General features: G+C 45.1%; 1 protein-coding gene across 1 annotated transcript in view; it reads right to left on the bottom strand.

Annotated features, from left to right (window-relative positions):
- The window catches only part of RUNDC1 (RUN domain containing 1), a 275946-nt gene that overhangs the window by 87852 nt on the left and 168484 nt on the right, over positions 1-19610 (bottom strand). The window contains exon 2 of the mRNA XM_073608311.1: positions 5814-5972. Within this exon, the coding sequence (XP_073464412.1) occupies positions 5814-5972 (159 nt within the window). The remainder of the gene's footprint in view (positions 1-5813; positions 5973-19610) is intronic.

Raw genomic sequence — 19610 nt, 5'->3', positions numbered from 1 at the left:
GGGACGACTTGGGATCCGACTTGTCGCCCCTCAAGTCGCCCCAAGTCGCCCCAGAAAGAGATTCACATGACAGTGAATGGGAGCGTCTTAATAGACACTACTGAAGTCGCTCCGACTTCAGAGCGTACTCCCTGTACTACTTGGATCCGACTTGGTAGGCGACCTGTACCATAGAAATCAATGGAAGTCGCCTCCAAGTCGGATTGTCAAGCGACTTTGCAGGCAAAAAATTTCGTTTGCCCAGGCAAACCCCTCCCTCCCAGAGAGCTGATTGTCCTATGATTGGCCACAGCCGAAGTCGCCTGTCCTGGAAGCGACTTGAAGTCGCGTTGTAATTTGCTAAAGTCGTGCTGAAGTCGCGCTGAAGTCGCGTTGAAGCCGCGTTGAAGTCGCCGTACAAAGTCGCGCTGAAATCGTGTTGCCCCTGTGTGAACCGAGCCTTTGTCTTCTTGGTGGCAGCAGGACACTACTTGTGCTTGCCACCTCACCAGCTTGAACTGCACTTATGGGACTCGCTACGTCACCACGTGTTATTGCAGTGCTGGTTTGACTACGACCAGGGTGTACTAGGCCGCTGGTGCTTGCCAGTTCACCAAAAGCATGAGCGGCACTAGTACTTCTCTGCTCCATACAAGAGCCCTGCGGTTCTTGCACCTCAACAGCAGAAGAAGTTCGGGGTCTGGTACGCCTGACCTTGGCAGGGACCACAACTCCATCGTCAGAGCTATCTGTCATGGAGCCGCTGTCGTCTACAGGATCGTATTCTGAGCCTGAATCTGACAGATGAGTGATGTCCTCTTCACTATCTGTCATGCTCAGAAACGTGTAGGCCTCTTCACTACTGTACCTTCAATTTGCCATTTTGGGCGCTAAATTTAGTGGTACACTAGTGAGACTCACAGGTAAAAATGCTCCTGACTGTTTGCGACTGATTCAAATGCTACCAAAAAAACTGTTAGCGATCGCAGGGATCAGGCCTGACTCTGCGAATGCTGCAGTTATGTGTGTTGTGTTTTGTAAGTGACAGTGATCGATCGATACTGCACTTGGGTGGGCTGGGTGGATGGGCAAAATGCAGGTGCTAGCAGGTATCTGGGCTGATCCCGCTAACAATGCGTTTTTAGGAACCCTACACTGCTGGGGATGCTAGTATAGATCTGATCAGATCAGATATTGATCCGTTCAAATATTATACCACTAAGGGAGGTGTATGCTGCGTGCGTGGGTGTTAGCGGTACTGGTACGGTAACCTGACGCTGCCTGGGGCGACGCAGTCCATATCTGTCCCTAAAATCGAACTGATATCACCCGCCGGGCGATCAGGGGGTTAAACCTTTATTAGGTAATAAACGGCGAGTGCCCTGACACTATAAAAAACAAACTAACTAACCAGCGTCACCTGTAACAGTTATACGGTGATCACTGGTGAAAGGGTGAACTAGGGGGCAATCAGGGGATTACTACCTTTATTAGGTAGTATATGGGGGGACCTGACGCTATAAAAAGCTGACCGTGAACCTAAATACTTACCTGGCGTCACCTGTGACACTAATACGGCGATCAGAAAAAAGATTGCTTAACCACTTGACAACTGGGCACTTAAACCCCCTTCCTAACCAGACCAATTTTCAGCTTTTGGTGCTCTCACATTTTGAATGACAATTACTCAGCCATGCAACACTGTATCTATATGAAATTTTTGTCCTTTTTTTCACACAAATGGAGCTTTCTTTTGGTGGTATTTAATCACCGCTGGGTTCTTTATTTTTTGCGCCGTAAAAGAAAAAAGACCGAAAAATCTGTAAAAAAATGCATTTTTCTTCATTTCTGTTATAATATTTTGCAAATTAGTAATTTTTCTTCATATATTTTGGCCAAAATTTATACCGCTACATATCTTTGGTAAAATTAACCCAAATCGGTGGATATTATTTGGTCTTTGTGAAAGTTATAGAGTCCAAAAGCTATGGTGCGAATATCTGAAAATTGATCACACCTGAAGTACTGACGGCCTATCTAATTTCTTGAGACCCTAACATTCCAGAAAAGTACAAATACCCCCCAAATGATACCTTTTTGGAAAGAAGACATTCCAAGGTATTTAGAAAGATGCATGGTGAGATTTTTGAAGTTGTCATTTTTTCCCACAATTCTTTGCAAAATCAAGGTTTTTTTTTTACTTTTTTTTTTTCCCACAAAATTGTCATATTAGCAGGTTATTTCTCACACACCACATATGCATACCACAAATTACACCCCAAAACACATTCTGCTATTACTCCCAAGTACGGCGATACCACATGTGTGAGACTTTTACACAGCGTGGCCACATACAGAGGCCCAACATGCAGGGGAGCACCTTCAGGCGTTCTGTAGCTCCCAGGCCAATTCTGACATTTCTCTCCTACATGTAAAAATCATCATTTATTTGCTAGAAAATTACATAGAACCCCAAAACATTATATATGTTTTTTTAGCAAAGACCCTAGAGAATACAATGGCGGTCGTTGCAACTTTTTATCTCGCACGGTATTTGCGCAGCAATTTTTTTTAACGCGTTTTTTTTGAGAAAAAAACTGTTTTGTGCTTTACAAAAACCAAAACAGTAAAGTTAGCCTAATGTTTTTGCATAATGTGAAAGATGAAGTTATACTGAGTAAATAGATACCCAACATGTCACCTTTCAAAATTGCACGCGCTTGTGGAATGGCGCCAAACTTTGCTACTCAAAAATCCCCATAGGCGACGCTTTAAAATTTTTTACTGGTTACATGTTTTGAGTTACAGAGGAGGTCTAGGGCCAAAATTATTACTCTCGCTCTACCGATCGCAGCGATACCTCACATGTGTGGTTTGAACACGGTTTTCATATGTGGGCGGGACTTACGTATGCGTTCGCTTCTGCATGCGAGCACGCAGGGACAGGGGCGCTTTAAAAATTTTTTATTTTTTTTTATTGTTCATTTTACTTTATTTATTTTAGTTTGATGCTTTTTTCCAAAAAAAAAAATTTTTGACCACTTTTATTCCTATTACAAGGAATATAAACATCCTTGTAATAGGAATATGGCATGACAGGTCCTCTTTACAGTGAGATATGGGGTCAATAAGACCCCACATCTCACCTCTAGGCTGGGAAGCCTGAAATAAAAAAAAAAAAAAAAAAAACGATCCTGGCTTCGATCGTAGCGGTGAGTCGGTAGAAGCGCGGGAGGGGGGGACATCCCCTCTCGCCTCCCGTAAGAACGATCAAGCAGTGGAACAGATGCTATGATCGTTCTCATGGTGTAGGGAATCGCCGGCTGAAAAAGCCGATATCTGAATGATGCCTGTAGCTGCAACCATCATTCAGATATCTCCGCACAAAGTCAAGGACGTTGTATGACGGCCGGTGGGCGGGAAGTGGTTAAAACGCATTTTTTTTTAACACAAAGTTGTCCATATATACAATATTTCTACCACATAACATGTACATACCAAAAATGACACCCCAAAATAGATTCTCCTGCTCCTCCTGAGTACGGCGATACCACATGTGTGAGACTTCCACAGCCTGGCCACATACAGAGGCCGAGTACAGCTGAGCATGGCTCGGTATTGCGGAGTATGGCGGGGTATGGCGGGGTATTGCGGAGTATGGCGGGGTATTGCGGAGTATGGCGGGGTATTGCGGAGTATGGCGGGGTATTGCGGAGTATGGCGGGGTATTGCGGAGTATGGCGGGGTATTGCAGAGCATGGCAGAGTATGGCGGAGTATGGCGGAGTATGGCGGAGTATTGCGGAGTATGGCGGGGTATGGCGGGGTATTGCAGGGTATTGCAGGGTATGGCAGAGTATGGCAGGGTATGGCGGGGTATTGCGGAGTATGGCGGGGTATTGCGGAGTATGGCGGGGTATGGCGGGGCATGGCAGAGTATGGCGGGGGCATGGCAGAGTATGGCGGGGGCATGGCAGGGTATGGCGGGGGCATTGCAGAGTATGGCGGGGGCATTGCAGAGTATTGCGAGGGAATTGCAGAGTATGGCGGGGGCATTGCAGAGTATTGTGGGGGCATTGCAGAGTATTGCACAGCATTGCAGAGTATTGTGGGGGTATTGCAGAGTATTGTGGGGGTATTGCAGAGTATTGTGGGGGTATTGCAGAGTATTGTGGGGGTATTGCAGAGTACTGCACAGCATTGCAGAGTATTGTGGGGGTATTGCAGAGTATTGCACAGCATTGCAGAGTATTGTGGGGGTGTTGCAGAGTATTGCACAGCATTGCAGAGTATTGTGGGGGTATTGCAGAGTATTGCACAGCATTGCAGAGTATTGTGGGGGTGTTGCAGAGTATTGTGGGGGTGTTGCAGAGTATTGCACAGCATTGTAGAGTATTGTGGGGGTATTGCAGAGTATTGTGGGGGTGTTGCAGAGTATTGCTCAGCATTGCAGTGTAGTGGGGATGGCTGAGCATGGATGGATGGATGCCTGGATGTCTCTGTGCAGCGCTGTGAGCACTACACATACAGCCCACAGCGCTGCAGACATCCCTCCACCCCCCTCCCCGCTCACTGTGTACCGATCGGTACACAGGCGGGGAGGAGAGGAACCGGCGTCATCAGATGACGCCGGTCTGTTTACATGTGATCGCGCCGTCATTTGACAGCGCGATCACATGGTAAACGGCCGCGATCAGCGGCCATTTACCGGGATCCGTGATGCGCCGGGTCCGGAGGACCCGGCGGTCACGGATGTGTTCGGGTGCGCGCCCCAGGGGGCGCGCGAGAGGGGAATTCTGGGAGGACGTCATAGTACGTCCACCCAGAGTTATCCAACCGCCCTGCAGCCGTCATTCGGCTATGGGCCGGTTGGTAAGTGGTTAATGACACTGGCGACAGGGGTTAACTGGGGGGTGATCAAGGGGTTAAACCTTTATTAGAGGGAGTTTGGGGGTAACCTAGACCTAAAGGGGCCTACCACTGTCCTACTGCTTATAACAGTCACAAACTACACCAATGCAGTAATCAGTAAAAAAAAAAACTGCTATTGGTGTCACCGAGACAGGGGGTGACAAGGGGTGCCGGGGGGGTGATCGGGGGGTGTTTATGTGCCTATGTGTGCTAGTGTCAGTGTAGTGTTGGTGCAGACTCACAGTAGATGTCTTCTCTCCTCGGAAGCCAGAACGAAAAGGCTTCACGAGGAGCGATAACATCACTTCCTCTGCTTCTGTTTACATTACAGAAGCAGAGGAAGCTTCTCATTTGTCAGGAGCGATCGCGAGGGGGTGGCCATGAATCAGTGGCCTCAACCTCAGCACGGATCGCTCCTGGAATGATGCCGACCGGCTCGGGCAATGGGGGTGGGGGGCGGGGGGGATGCGGCCCCCCGCCCGCGGAGGGGAGTAACGTACCCAGACGTACCCTGCCCGTGCCATTCTGCCGCAGTATATCTGCGTGAGGGGGTCGGCAAGTGGTTAAAAGGGACACATTTTATGTCAGTTGATGCTGTAAAGAAGAAAACGGCGGATGTGTTGAAACAGCTGAGAGAAATGTTTTTTCTCCATGCATTCGACCAGTGGAAAGACTGCAGCAATGTATTAATGCAAATGGAGAATATACTGAAAGGGACAAGCATTAAATTTGTAATACATATAAATAAAGGTGAGTTATTTCATCAGTCTCGTTATTTAATAGACACACCTCATATACTAGGGAACTATCTTGCAAATGCTTGAAAATTTTATCATATGAGCTAGAAATACAGTTAAAGCTATAGAGCCTAAATTACACAACTTGGAATTTAAGGGGTTCATTAAAAAGAAAAAAAAAATGTACCCGTTGTTTCTCCATGACCATAGACTGGGGTAGAGAATCATAATTGCCTTCTTGGTAAGCAAAATTTTCTAAATCATCCAGCTGGTTTTTGAGCTGAACAATGAGTTCCCTTTGCTTTTTCCTTTGTGCCTCAATGCGTTCCCGTTTCTCCCATTCACTCTGAAATAAATAAAATAACAGCTTGTTAATATTTAAATTGTGAAGATGCTTATGTCAATATGTTAAAAAATCTGCAGTAAGGCTTCATTCACACTTGTACAACTCCAAAGTTGCCCCAACTTTGGCAACTTTAACGTAACTTTGGATGGATGCAACTTGGATGCGACTTTGGCTTTGACCAGTGATAATGGATAACTGTTGTATTGCATAACAATCAGGTACAACTTTCAAGCAAATTTTGAGGGTTAACATTGAAGTCTATGGCCCTCACGTTGGACGGAAGTCGGACCAAAGTAGTGCATGAACTACTTTGAAGTCGCTGCATACAGTATATGAATGGTTATGTGGTAACATCAATATGTGCAAGGGTGCAATTAGGGCGGCTAGGATATAACACGAAAGACACATAGCGGAAAAGAGCAAAAAAAATCCCAAGAAATTCTTTAAGTATGTAAACAGTAAAAAAGGGGGGACAGACCATATTGGCCCCATAAAGAATGAGGAAGGACATCTGGTTACAAAGGATGGGGAGATGGAGAAGGTATTGAATTCTTCTCAGTCTTCCCGAGGGAATCAGGGGGCTTCAGTAACCAAAACTGCAGTGTTTATCCTGATGACATATCACAGGAAGCACCTCCATGGTTAGAGGACAGAATTAAAATTAGACTTGGGAAACTTAACATTAATAAATCACCGGGACCAGATGGCTTGCACCCGAGGGTACTTAGGGAACTCAGTCAAGTAATTGCCAGACCATTGTTCCTAATTTTTACTGACAGTCTACTGACTGGAATGGTACCAGCTGATTGGAGAAAAGACAATGTAGCACTAATATTTAAAAAGGGCCCAAAATACATCTCTGGGAATTACAGACCAGTTAGCCTAACATCAATAGTATGCAAGCTCTTGGAGGGGATAAGGGACTATATACAAGATTTTAGTAATGGGAACGGTATCATTAGCAGTAATCAGCATGGATTCATGAAGAATCGTTTGTGCCAAATCAATCTATTAACCTTCTATGAGGAGGTGGGTTGCCATCTATATAAAGTAAGGCCCGTAGACGTGGTGTATCTGGCTTTTGCAAGAGCATTTGACCCAGTTCCCCATAAATGTTTACTGTACAAAATAAGGTTAGTTGGCATGGACCATAGGGTGAGTACATGGATTGAAAATTGTCTACAAGGGCGAGTTCAGAGAGTGGTGATAAATGGGGAGTACTCGGGATGGTCAGGGGTGGGTAGTGGGGTTCCCCAGGGTTCTGTGCTGGGACCAATTCTATTTAATTTGTTCATAAACGACCAGGAGGATGGGGTAAACAGTTCAATCTCTGTATTTGCGGACAATACTAAGCTAAGTAGGGCAATAACTTCTCCGCAGGATGTGGAAAACTTGCAAAAAGATCTGAACAAATTAATGGAGTGGGCAACTACATTGCAAATGAGGTTTCATGTACAAAAATGTAAAATAATGCATTTGGGTGGCAAAAATATGCCACCCAACCTCTGGGGGAATCTAGGATGGAAAAAGAGCTGGGAGTCCTAGTAGATGATAGGTTCAGCAATGGCATGCAATGCCAAGCTGCTGCTAACAAAGCAAACAGAATATTGGCATGCATTAAAAAGGGGATTAACTCCAGAGACAAAAAAATAATTCTCTCACTCTACAAGACTCTTGTCCGGCTGCACCTGCAGTTCTGGGCACCAGTCCTCAGGAAGGATGTACTGGAAATGGAGCAAGTACAAAGAAGGGCAACAAAGCTAATAAAGGGTCTGGAGAATATTAGTTATAAGGAAATTTTGCAAGCACTGAACATATTCTCTCTGGAAAAGAGACGCTTGAGAGGGGATATGATTTAAATTTACAAATACCGTACTGGTGACCCCACAATAGGGATAAAACTTTTTCGTGGAAGAGGGTTTAACAAAACATGTGACCACTCATTAAAATTAGAAGAAAAGAGGTTTAACCTTAAACTACCTAGAGGGTTTTTTACTGTAAGAGCGGCAAGGATGTGGAATTCCCTTCCACATGCGGTGGTCTCAGTGGGGAGAATCAATAGTTTCAAAAAACTATTAGATAAGCACCTGAACGACCACAACATACAGGGATATACAATGTAATACTGACATATAATCACACACATAGGTTGGACCTGATGGACTTGTGTCTTTTTTCAACCTCACCTACTATGTAACTTTGAGTTTGTCCGCTCCAGTCCTTTATCCTCTATCCACAACGCCTGTATTAGGGAAACCATCGCCTCTATCTCCCTATTAGATAGGAGATCGGGGGACTGGCCCTTTAATTGGCGCCTAAACGAATCCCTCGAGTGACCCAGCCCACTGCGTTGAAATAGAAAAGTGTATTGCTGAATACTTTGAACTGTACTACTCTGAATGGATTTCACCAGTCACTCTATGGGCTGTGCACAAGGCTACTCTGCACGGTAAGCTGCTCCAGATTGCGTTGCAGATCAAACGTGAACGCTGGGTGGACATTGAGAGGTTGGATAAGGAACTCAAACTACTGTGTGCAGCGCATAAGTGGCGTCTGGATAGTACACTCCTTGCATGCACTGAAACCACTAGATCATCTTTCAATCTCAACTACACGAGCCGAAAATAGTATTCGTTGGTCGGCGGCAAAATTTTGTATGAAAGACCGTATTGGATCCATGCTTGCTGGGAAACTTAGCCCTAGGATTCGGCAATACGCTCCACCTAAGATTCGTTGTGCAAACAGTGTGTACACTCAAGACCCACTAAAGGCCCTATTGGAATTTCGTAAGTTTTATGCCAAATTATACCAGGCCCATTCTTCTGGGGAATCAGAGAGCCCTCTATCTTTCCTCTCCACAGTCAAATTGCCCAAGTTAGACCTGACCTACAGGGAGTTGATGGACACACCTATCTTGGCAAAATAAATTCTTGAAAAACTATTAACCACTTACCAACCCGGCCAATTCTGTCACTTCGCTCCTACATGTAAAAATCATAATTTTTTTGCTAGAAAATTACACAGAACCCCCAAACATTATATATGTTCTTTTAGCAGAGACCCTAGAGAATACAATGGTGGTCATTGCAACTTTTTATCTTGCACGGTATTTGCGCAGCAATTTTTCAAACGCGTTTTTTTTTTTTGGAAAGTTTCATGCTAAAAAAAAAACAAAACAGTAAAGTTAGCCCAATTTTTTTGCATAATGTGAAAGATGACGTAGCGCTGAGTAAATAGAAATCTAACATGTCACGCTTCAAAATTGCACACGCTCGTGGAATGGCGCCAAACTTCGGTACTTAAAAATCCCCATAGGCGATGCTTTAAAATTTTTTACTGCTTACATGTTTTGAGTTAGAGGAGGTCTAGGGCTAGAATTATTGCTCTTACTCTAACGATCACAGCGACACCTCACATGTGTGGTTTCAACACCGTTTTCATATGTGGGCGGGACTTACGTATGTGTTCACTTCTGCGTGCGAGCACATGGGGACAGGTGCACTTGAAAAAAAAATTTTTTATTGTTAAATTTACTTAAAGAATTTTAATTTGCCACTTTAAAAAAAAAAAAATTTAATCACTTTTATTCCTATTACAAGGAATGTAAACATCCCTTGTAATAGGAATATGGCATGATCGGGCCTCTTTACAGTGAGATATGGGGTCAATAAGACCCCACATCTCACCTGTAGCCTCCCTGATGGTATTCCTGAGTGTGGCTCGGGGTTAAATTTCAGCACCATTAGCGGTAACCCCGAGCCACACTCGGGATTACATCTCAGGATCCTGGTGTAGGTTACTTACCTTGTCCCCAGGATCCTGCGCACTGTCTGCGGGCTCCGTCCTCTGCCCGAAGCCTCTTTGTGCTGGGCTCCGTTCCCTGCGAGCGTCGCAACGCACGGGGGCGGAGCCTGGCGGCAAATTCAACAAAATGTAAAAATCATAACATACAGTACTGTAATCTTATAGATTACAGTACTGTATGAAATCATTTCACTTCCCTTTTGTCCCCAGTGCTTTGGCCCATGCCCTGCATGCAGTTTTATATTACATATACTGTTCTTTCTGCCTGGAAACTTGAGATTGTCCATAGCAACCAAAAAGTGTCCCTTTACGTCAAAAGTGGCTTTAGACCAGCTAGAAAACAGCGATAGTAAATTAGAACACTTGCAGAATTGAGCGATAGTGAATCGTGCGGAAATTTATTTTATTATTATATTATTTCTTTTTAATTATTTATATTTATTATATTATAATTTATGATTTTGTGTTTCAAACTTCATCATACCCGGGATATCTACTAGACTCTTGGTGGACAGATCTAAGTGTGTTATTGCTAAGAATTACAGACCTACAATATAAAACACCAAATTTCTATGCAAAATAATTGTACCGCTTTGAGACGCAAAAATGTGAAATAATCATACCGCCAGGGAGGCTAGGCTGGGAAGCCTAAAATAAAAAAAATAAATAAAACGATCACGGCTTCCCATCTGGTCCTCCGGAAATCTCTATGGTGGATATCCGGCGCCGGCGGATCCGTTGTCCGACTCACCGATCGCAGAGGTGAGTCGGTAGAAGCACCGCAGGGCGGCAAGAGGGGGGGGGGGGGACGTCCCCTCTCGCTGCCCTAAGAATGATCAAGTGGCTGATCCGCCGCTATGATCATTCTTATGGTGTAGGGAATCGCCAGATGAAAAGGGCAATATCTGAATGATGCCTCTAGCTGCAGGCATCATTCAGATATACCCCCACAAACCCACAAACGGTCAGCAAGTGGTTAAACAGACAAAGCGGTCCTCGGCTCCAGGCCCAGATGGCTTCCCTGCAGCATATTACCGAAAGTTTGCTGTGGTGTTAGCATCCCATTTCGGGAGGTTCTCCAACTCCTTGCGGTCCTGACATGAATACTGCCTTTATTTCTGTTATGCCCAAACCAGGGAAGGATCCTGGCAAAGCAAAAAACTATAGGCCGATTTCTTTGATTAACCACCTAAATACGGCAGGCTGTCACATGACGTCCTGGGCTTTCAGTGGTGAAATCTTGATAATGCCTGCAGCTGCAGGCATCATCCAGATAGTTTTTTTTTCAGCCTGCGATTCCCTACACCATAAGAACAATCATAGTGGCTGTTCAGCTGCTTGATGCTTCTTACCGACGACGGGAGGGGATGGTCCCCCCCCCGCCCTCTGGTGCTTCTCCGGGCTCTCCCGTGCGATCGGGGACCCGGAGAAGGAATCCCTTGGCACCGCAAGAAAGCCATAGAGAAAACCGAGGGACAGATGTCCCCTGCAATCTCTACGACTCTCGGAGGCCCAGGCGCAATTTTATTAGCTGGAAAGCATCAGATCGTTAATTTTTTTATTTTTGATCTGATGCTTTCCAGCCTGAAGGAGAGATGTGGGGTCTTATAGACCCCACATTTCTCCATAAGGAGGACCTGTCAGATAAACAAAAAAAAAAAAAAGGAAGCGCCCCCGTCCCAGTGAGCTCGCATGCAGAAGCGAACACATACGTAGGTCGCACCCGCATATGTAAACGACATTCAAACCACACATGTGAAGTATTACCGTGAATGTTAGAGCGAGAGCAATAATTCTAGTACTAGACCTCCTCTGTAACTCTAAACATGTACCCTGTAAAAAATTGATTTTTAATACAGCTTACTTGTAAAATCCTTTTCTTGGAGTACATCACAGGACATAGAGCACCATAATAGTGACTATCTGGGTTATACGCCACCTATAGGTGATTGGACACTGGCAAACAATAGACAGAAAGTTCCCCCCATATAACATCTCTCATACAGGAAGTACCTCAGTTTTTGTAGCAAGCAATGAATATCCCAGAAAAGAGGGGAGGGACCTCTGTGTCCCGTGATGTACTCCAGGAAAAGGATTTTACTGGTAAGCTGTATTAAAAATCCATTTTCCTTTATCGTACATCACGGGACACAGAGCGCCATAATAATGACTATCTGGGATGTCCTAAAGCAATGCCCCTGAGGGGAGGGAGACACTATTATAGAAACTGCCACCAAAGGAGGCAATACGCTGAGGCCAAAGGCAGTATTTTCTACGTGATTGACATCGACCTGGTAAAAACCCTGTAGATATAAACCAAAGACCAAATAGTGGTTTTGTACCCCTGCGCCACCGACATGCGATGATGGATGGCCCAAGATACTCCCACACCTGGTAGAGAATCTCTCCCCAGAAAAAAATAATTTTTTTGCCATTTAAACCATAGGCATCATTGATGAACTGGTAGATCCACTGCTAAATATTCAACCTGGATGCTGTCTGCCCTTCCTGGGCTCTTCTGGCAGCACAACCAGGATTCCTGACTTGTGACGACAACTCAAGTAGACCCTGAGCGTCTGAACTACCTCTAGAGTAGGTAGCGATTTTTCTCCTGCCGATTGCGGATTTAGGAGAAATATAAAAAGGCAAGACACTGTCCTGATTCAAGTGAAAAACTAGAAACCACTTTAAGCAAGAAAAATGGATGAGGACGCAACATGACTTTGTGATGTGAGTCCAAGAATGACTCCTTGCATGAAAGAACTGCCAATACTGACACTCCACTTCGTGAAGTGATAGAAACCAAAGCAGCCACCTTCTGAGATAAAAGGACCAACAGAATCCCCTGATTGGTTCAAAAAGTGGCCTCTGCAAGGACAGTCAAGACCAATTCAAGTCCCAAGGACACAAGAATGGCCTGACAGGCGGGACTGTCCAAGTTACATACCTTATGAGGTATGAAAAAAGGAGTGAGAAACAATGACCCCTGGAAAAAAATGGATAGGGACGAACCCTGACCCTTAATGGTACTTAAGGCCAAACCCCTTCCTTCTACCGATTGGAGAAAGAAAGAGAAAGACCTCCCACCCACATATTTCTATGAGTGCCACTTCCTGGCTTCACGCCAGGCAAAAAAAAAAATATAAATATTTTCAAGTCCTGTAATTGAAGTTCCCCAAAGCTGGCTTCCAGGGCAACAGTGCTGAGATACAGGACTCAAGGCCATCAGGTCCCGCTAGACTGAGTGTCCAAAGGAGTAACCCCTGCAAGAACTGCTATGTCTGTGTAGCAAGCCCCCCTGGGCTAATTCGGCCAACACTAATATCAGTGTTACCACCTTATGGATTCTTCACAACAGATGTGGCAGAATCCTAAACAGGGAAAAAAGCACCAAATAAGGGAGAACCAGACCTTAAGGTATTACCAGTGTATGGACCACCATTGGCAGTGGGACTCTTGTCTTGGACACACCTGTCCCAACTGTTGTAGAGCTTGGAATCTAGTAGATTTCCCTGCAGAGTTCCCCTTGCCACTATCCTATACCTGGAATATGTATTGGCGATGGAGACAGCAGTTGTACTGTCCCAGACAGAATGTGGTACACCTCCCTGAGTCGCATGAGCTCTGGTGCCACCCTGGTGGTTGCTATATATATATATATATATGCCTGCAAAAGCATTTCCAGATTGAACCTACAACAGGTTTGTCCTATAATCCAGAGCAAGGCATACTGGCCAAAAAAATACCAGCTATTGGACAGTATTTTCTCCTGTGGAGATCAAGCCTACTGAACTGTAGCCAGCCTTAAGTCAACTTTGAGAGACTGGCATCAGTGGTTATCTTCCAGATTCCTGAAAAGGAAGAATATCAAGCACCAATCTTTGCTCTGCAACACCCCTGAAACAGAGCCTTCCAGCAAAGCAATGCCTGGATCTTCAAGTTCCCGACAGGGAATGAACCTCTATCAGAACCTGGAGTAGGGCTGTATGTAGAGAACGTGCTTTGACCCAAACACAGCTTCCTACTGTAGAAATATATCGAAGGAACCCCTGGAATTGACTGCTTCTTGAGCAAAGATTGAGGTAAAGAGTATTGAGGTGTCTTCAGCAAGCCCAGCACTGGGGCTAGAAGCTTTGAGAATCCTGAGCTGTGGCCAACCCAAAGGGAAGATTCACAAAAAAAAAAAAAAAAAAAAAAAAAAAAAACGGCTTTCCACTGCAATTACAGAAATCCTTGATGAGCCTGGAAACAAACCGTCACATGAAACCTACCTCTTGCAGAGAGGGCATCACTGAACCTATCTGAAAACAGAAGGATGTTCAGCGAGTTGAGATCTTAAGATAGACCTCATGTTCCTACTTGACTTTGGAACTGCAACCATTTAATTGTCTCACAATAATGAGCCCATAACTTCTGCTCCAAGAGCAAATGTAAGGCAAAGACTGACAACTCTGTGACAGACACCCACCCAAGAGGTGCCCTTAACCTACCAGGTTTCTGCCGCCTAGAAGTCGGATTGAAGTAGTACAGGAACCATTTCTGAAGTCGGAGCGACTTCAGTAGCATACATTAAGACGGCTCTCATTCACTTAAATGGAATTTCTGATGTCAAGTGACTTGGGGCCACTTGAGGTCTGACAAGTCGGATCCCAAGTCGCGGTAGTGTGAACTGGCACTTAGTCTTACTGGTCTGAGATACTCTCAAAAAAACGAGCAGACTCAGATGCTTCCCTCACCCCGGGGGGGAATAGCTTACAGCATCTAGTATCCCTAGGCAGTCTCCCATCTGTATACTAACCAGGCTTGATCCTGTTTAGGCTTCAATCAAACGAGATCAGGCATGAACAAGGTGATGTGGCCGCAGTCTGACGAAAAATGAATGCGCTAGGACAACCTGCAATGCCAAACACCACAGTGGCTCAGATGCACCCGAAACCACTGTGCATCAGGCCAGATCACTGAACCTGAGAGCGGTGCTCCTGCTTTCCCCGGCTGCCTCTCTTTTTTGGAACCATTTAACTGGTATAACAAGTATCCCAATAAACAGTCCTCCAAGGATGCAGGCCTAAACCAATGTTGGTTTACCTCTATACAAGCCCTTAGGTATGCAAATACCTAGGCATGCAAACATGCAGGTATACAAGTGCTCTTGCCATTCATGCATTTATGTATGCAGTAGAGGGTCAATATGTTTATACGGATGTACCCTAAGGCAAACAAGCACCCAGGCAAAAAGGCCCATAATGCATGTAGTCCTATGTAAATAAGTACATAGGTAAATAGTCCCGGAGAAAACAAGTACATATGTATATAGCTTAATGTAATTAACCTGCGTATGCAGTACAAATGAAAACACGCCAGCATGTGTTTAAGCAATATGCTTCTATGGAACCATGTGTTCATGCAAATATGTATTTGGGCAAAATATGAAAGTGTGTGTTGTATATAGGGCCGAAACAACTAATCAATTATGAAATTAATCGATTACTATTTTCATAATTGATTAAGCGGCCACTAAAATAATGGGGTTAAAAAAAACTAAAATTAGCCCTTTATAGTAGAAAAAGAGCAAATAATTGCTACTGTAACCATGCTTTTTTCAGCTGCTGCGTATTTGGAAAGGGTCAGGGACTTTTTTTTAACGCAAAACTGTGCTTTTTTGGTTCAATATACTTCAATGGAGAAGCTGCAGAAAAGCATGTAATGCGTTTTTGCAGCAATTTGTGTTTTTTAATCTACAAATCTACAAATATCAAAAGCAAACTGCATAGGTGTGTACCGAGCCTTATGCTGGCCATTCACATATCAATTTTCAGACGAGAATATTCATACGAAAAATCTTTGTACATTCGCTGAATGAAAGAATGTTGTTTGAAATTTTTACTTGCTTTTAACATTTATGTTTTAAACCAGTTGCCGACCGCCGATGTACGTCGGCACAATGGCACGGGCAGGCATAAGGGTTTACCTGTACGTCCCTGCCTGCCCACGGGCAGGGGGTCCGGTAGGACCCCCCCCCGGTGCCTGCGGCGGCTGGATTCTAGTCAGGGGCGATCAGAGGTGAGGGGGATATATATATACTACCTAATGAAGATTTTAACCCCCTGATCGCCCCCTAGTTAACCCTTTCACCAGTGATCACCGTATAAGTGTTACGGGTGACGCTGGTTAGTTAGTTTGTTTATCATAGTTTCAGGGCACCCGTCGTTTATTACCTAATAAAGGTTTAAGCCCCTAATCGCCCGGCGGTGATATAAGTTATGTTTTAGTGTCAGATAGGGTCTGCATCGCCCCAGGCAGCGTCAGGTTAGTTCCAGTACCGCTAACACCCATGCACGCAGCATACACCTCCCTTAGTGGTATAGTATCTGAACGGATCAATATCTGATCCGATCAGACCTATACTAGCGTCCCCAGCAGTTTAGGGTCCCCAAAAACGCAGTGTTAGCACGATCAGCCCAGATACCTGCTAGCACCTGCGTTTTGCCCCTCGGCAAAAGTGCAGTATCGATCGATCACTGTCACTTACAAAACACTAAACACATAACTGCAGCGTTCGCAGAGTCAGGCCTGATCCCTGCGATCACTAACAGTTTTTTGGTAGCGTTTTGATACAGTCGCTAACAATCAGGAGCTTTTTTACCTGTGAGTCTCACTAGTGTACCACTAAGTTTAGAGCCCAAAATGGCAAATCAAGGTACACTAGTGAAGAGGCCTACACGTTTCTGAGCATGACAGATAGTGAAGAGGAAGTCACTCATCTGTCAGATTCAGGCCCAGAATACGAACCTGTAGACAGCAGCGGCTACATGAAAGATAGCTCTGACGACGAATTTGTGGTCCCTGCCAAGGTCAGGCATACCAGACCCCGAACTTCTTCTGCTGTTGAGGTGCAAGAACCGCAGGGCTCTCATATGGAGCAGAGAAGTACTAGTGCCGCTATTCCTTCTGGTGAACTGGCAAGCACCAGCGGCCTAGTACACCCTGGTCGTACATCCAGCACTGCAGTAACACTTGGTGACGCGGCGAGTCCCATAAGTGCAGTTCAAGCTGGCGAGGTGGCAAGTAGTGTCCCACTGCCACCAAGAAGACGAACACAGGCCCGTCGTGCCCATAGTGCCCTTCCTGCTGCATTCACCAATCTGAATTGGGAACCCACCACTTCTGCAGCACCCGTACTTCCCCCATTCACTGGCCAACCCGGCAATCATGTGGAAACAGTTGATTTTACGCCACTGGATTTTTATTTGCCATTTTTGACCAAAGATCTCTATAGATCTATTGTGGACCAAAGCAATTTGTACGCTGGTCAACACATCTCCACTATTCCCCAGTCCTCCCTTGCCAGAGATTGGAAACCAATTACGGTTTCCGAATTTAAGATCTTTCTGGGCCTTTCCCTCCTCATGGGCATAACCAAAAAGAGTGATTTGCGGTCATATTGATCCACTGACCCAATCCACCATATGCCCTTGTTCTCTGCTTCCATGGCCAGGGCACGATACGAGCAGATTTTGCGGTTCATGCACTTCAACAACAATGAACTCTGTCGTCCTTGTGGAGACCCTGGATACGATCGGCCCTACAAAATTCGGCCCCTCGTAAACCACTTCAACCAACGTTTTGCAGACTTGTTTACTCCCCATCAAGTTATCTGCGTTGATGAGTCCCTGATTAAGTTTTCTGGCCGCTTGTCATTCAAACAGTACCTTCCCAGCAAGCATGCCAGATACGGGGTCAAGATGTATAAGCTCTGTGACAGGGCCACAGGCTATACATGTAGTTTTATGGTTTACGAGGGAAAAGATAGTCACGTAGAGCCGTCAAACTGCCCCGACTACATAGGAAGCGCTGGCAAGATTGTGTGGGACTTGGTGTCACCCTTATTCGGAAAGGGGTACCACTTTTTAGTCACCTTTTTGATCATCAGATTGGAGCATGTGGCACCGTGCGACCTAATCGCCGGGGCTTTCCCCAGCGGCTTGTAGATTCCCGTCTTAGGCTGGGGGAGAGAGCCTGCTTGCAGTGTAATAATTTGCTCGCTATGAATTGGAGGGATAATAAGAATGTTTTCGTTCTTACCTCCCTTCATGCAGACACGACGGTCCAAATTACTACGGCGACTGGTGTTGTGGAGAAACCCCTCTGTGTCCACGAATATAACCTCGATATGGGAGGGATGGACCTCAACGACCAGTTGTTGGCGCCAGACCTAGTTGCCCGTAAGGCCAGACGCTGGTATAAAAAAAGTGTCTGTACACTTATTTCAATTGGCTTTGCTGTGCTATACAGAGCTTCAGGACGGACTGGATCCTTCCTTAAATTCCAGGAAGAGATCGTCAGAGCCCTTCTGTTTCCAGACGGTGCTCCCCCTCACCTTCCCAATCCAAATGCAGTAAGCCGGCTGCATGAGAGGCATTTTCCTTATGTCCTCCCGCGTACTCCTACCCAACGAGCCCCCCAAAGAAAATGTGTCTGCAGAAAGCGCGGATATAGGCGTGACACCCGTTATTATTGTCCCTCCTGTCCTGACAATCCTGGTCTTTGCATTGGTGAATGTTTTGAAAGCTACCATACACTAGTTGAGTATTAGCGTAGGGTACAGCACTGCACAGACTAGGACACACTTTCACCATCGCATTTTAAGAGACCCGAACCTGGTACCAGTTACAAAAGTTAAAGTTACAAAAAAAAAGTGTAACACAAAAAAAATATAAAATAAACAAAAATAGTTGTCGTTTTATTCTCTCTCTCTCTATTCTCTCTCTATTGTTCTGCTCTTTTTTACTGTATTCTATTCTGCAATGTTTTAATGCTATTATGTTTTATCATGTTTGCTTTTCAGATATGCAATTTTTTTATACTTTACTGTTTACTGTGTTTTATTGTTAACCATTTTTTTTGTTTTCAGGTAAGCAATTCAGCTGCAGAGCGGATTTATTTATCTTGACAGCAACAGCGTTTGCTCCCACGATACATAAAGCCGTGACTCCAGCGCTGTCGGAGGCGATTTCACCACCACAGTTACATACTTCAGCATATATGCCGAAGCATGGGGGCAGCAGGGGCGGAGGAGCGATTTGCTCCTACCTTTTGCGGGGGGATGCCCCCATGCTTTGGCTTATATATATTTTAGGCACAGGTTGCGTTAAAAAATGTTTTATTTTTTACTTTTTTTTGTATTTGCTTTGCAGGTATTGTAAGTCTTACTGTTATACTGTAATGTTATTTTGTTTTATTGTTAACCATCATTTACTTAGCAGGTACACCATTCAGTTGCAGCGTGGATTTATTTATCTTGACAGCAACAGCGTTGGCTCCCACGATACATAAAGCCGTGACTCCAGCGCTGTCTGAGGTGATTTCACCACCACAGTTAAAAAAAAGAGCATATATGCCGATGCATGGGGGCAGCAGGGGCGGAGGAGCGATTTGCTCCTAACTTTTGGGGGTGGATTCCCCCATGCTTCGGCATATATAAATGGTGCATGTATGCCCATCATTAGAAGTGGGTGGATGAAGGGAGGTATTCTAATGGTGGGCATACCCACCGATCAATCTTTTTTTCGTTCAGCCCACAGGCTGCATGAAAAAGAAAAAAAAAACAAAGATTACAATATATGCCCAACAAGGACCAACAACGTACTGGTATGTTGCTGAACTTTGTGTCGTTATACCACAATGATGCCTGCAGGTTTAGGTATCATCTTGACTGCTTTTACAAGCAGTGGAATGTCCCCCTCCCCCCCCACCGTCTTCCATGGTTTTCTCTGGCTCTCCTGTCCCAACAGGGAACCCGAGAATGCAGCCAGTGTTTCGGCCAGCTGACCATAG

This window comes from Aquarana catesbeiana, linkage group LG12, assembly GCF_042186555.1.
Source record: "Aquarana catesbeiana isolate 2022-GZ linkage group LG12, ASM4218655v1, whole genome shotgun sequence".
Lineage (NCBI taxonomy): Eukaryota > Metazoa > Chordata > Amphibia > Anura > Ranidae > Aquarana > Aquarana catesbeiana.
The sequence above is the reverse complement of the archived record's forward strand: the minus strand, read 5'-3'. Positions and strand labels throughout refer to the sequence as shown.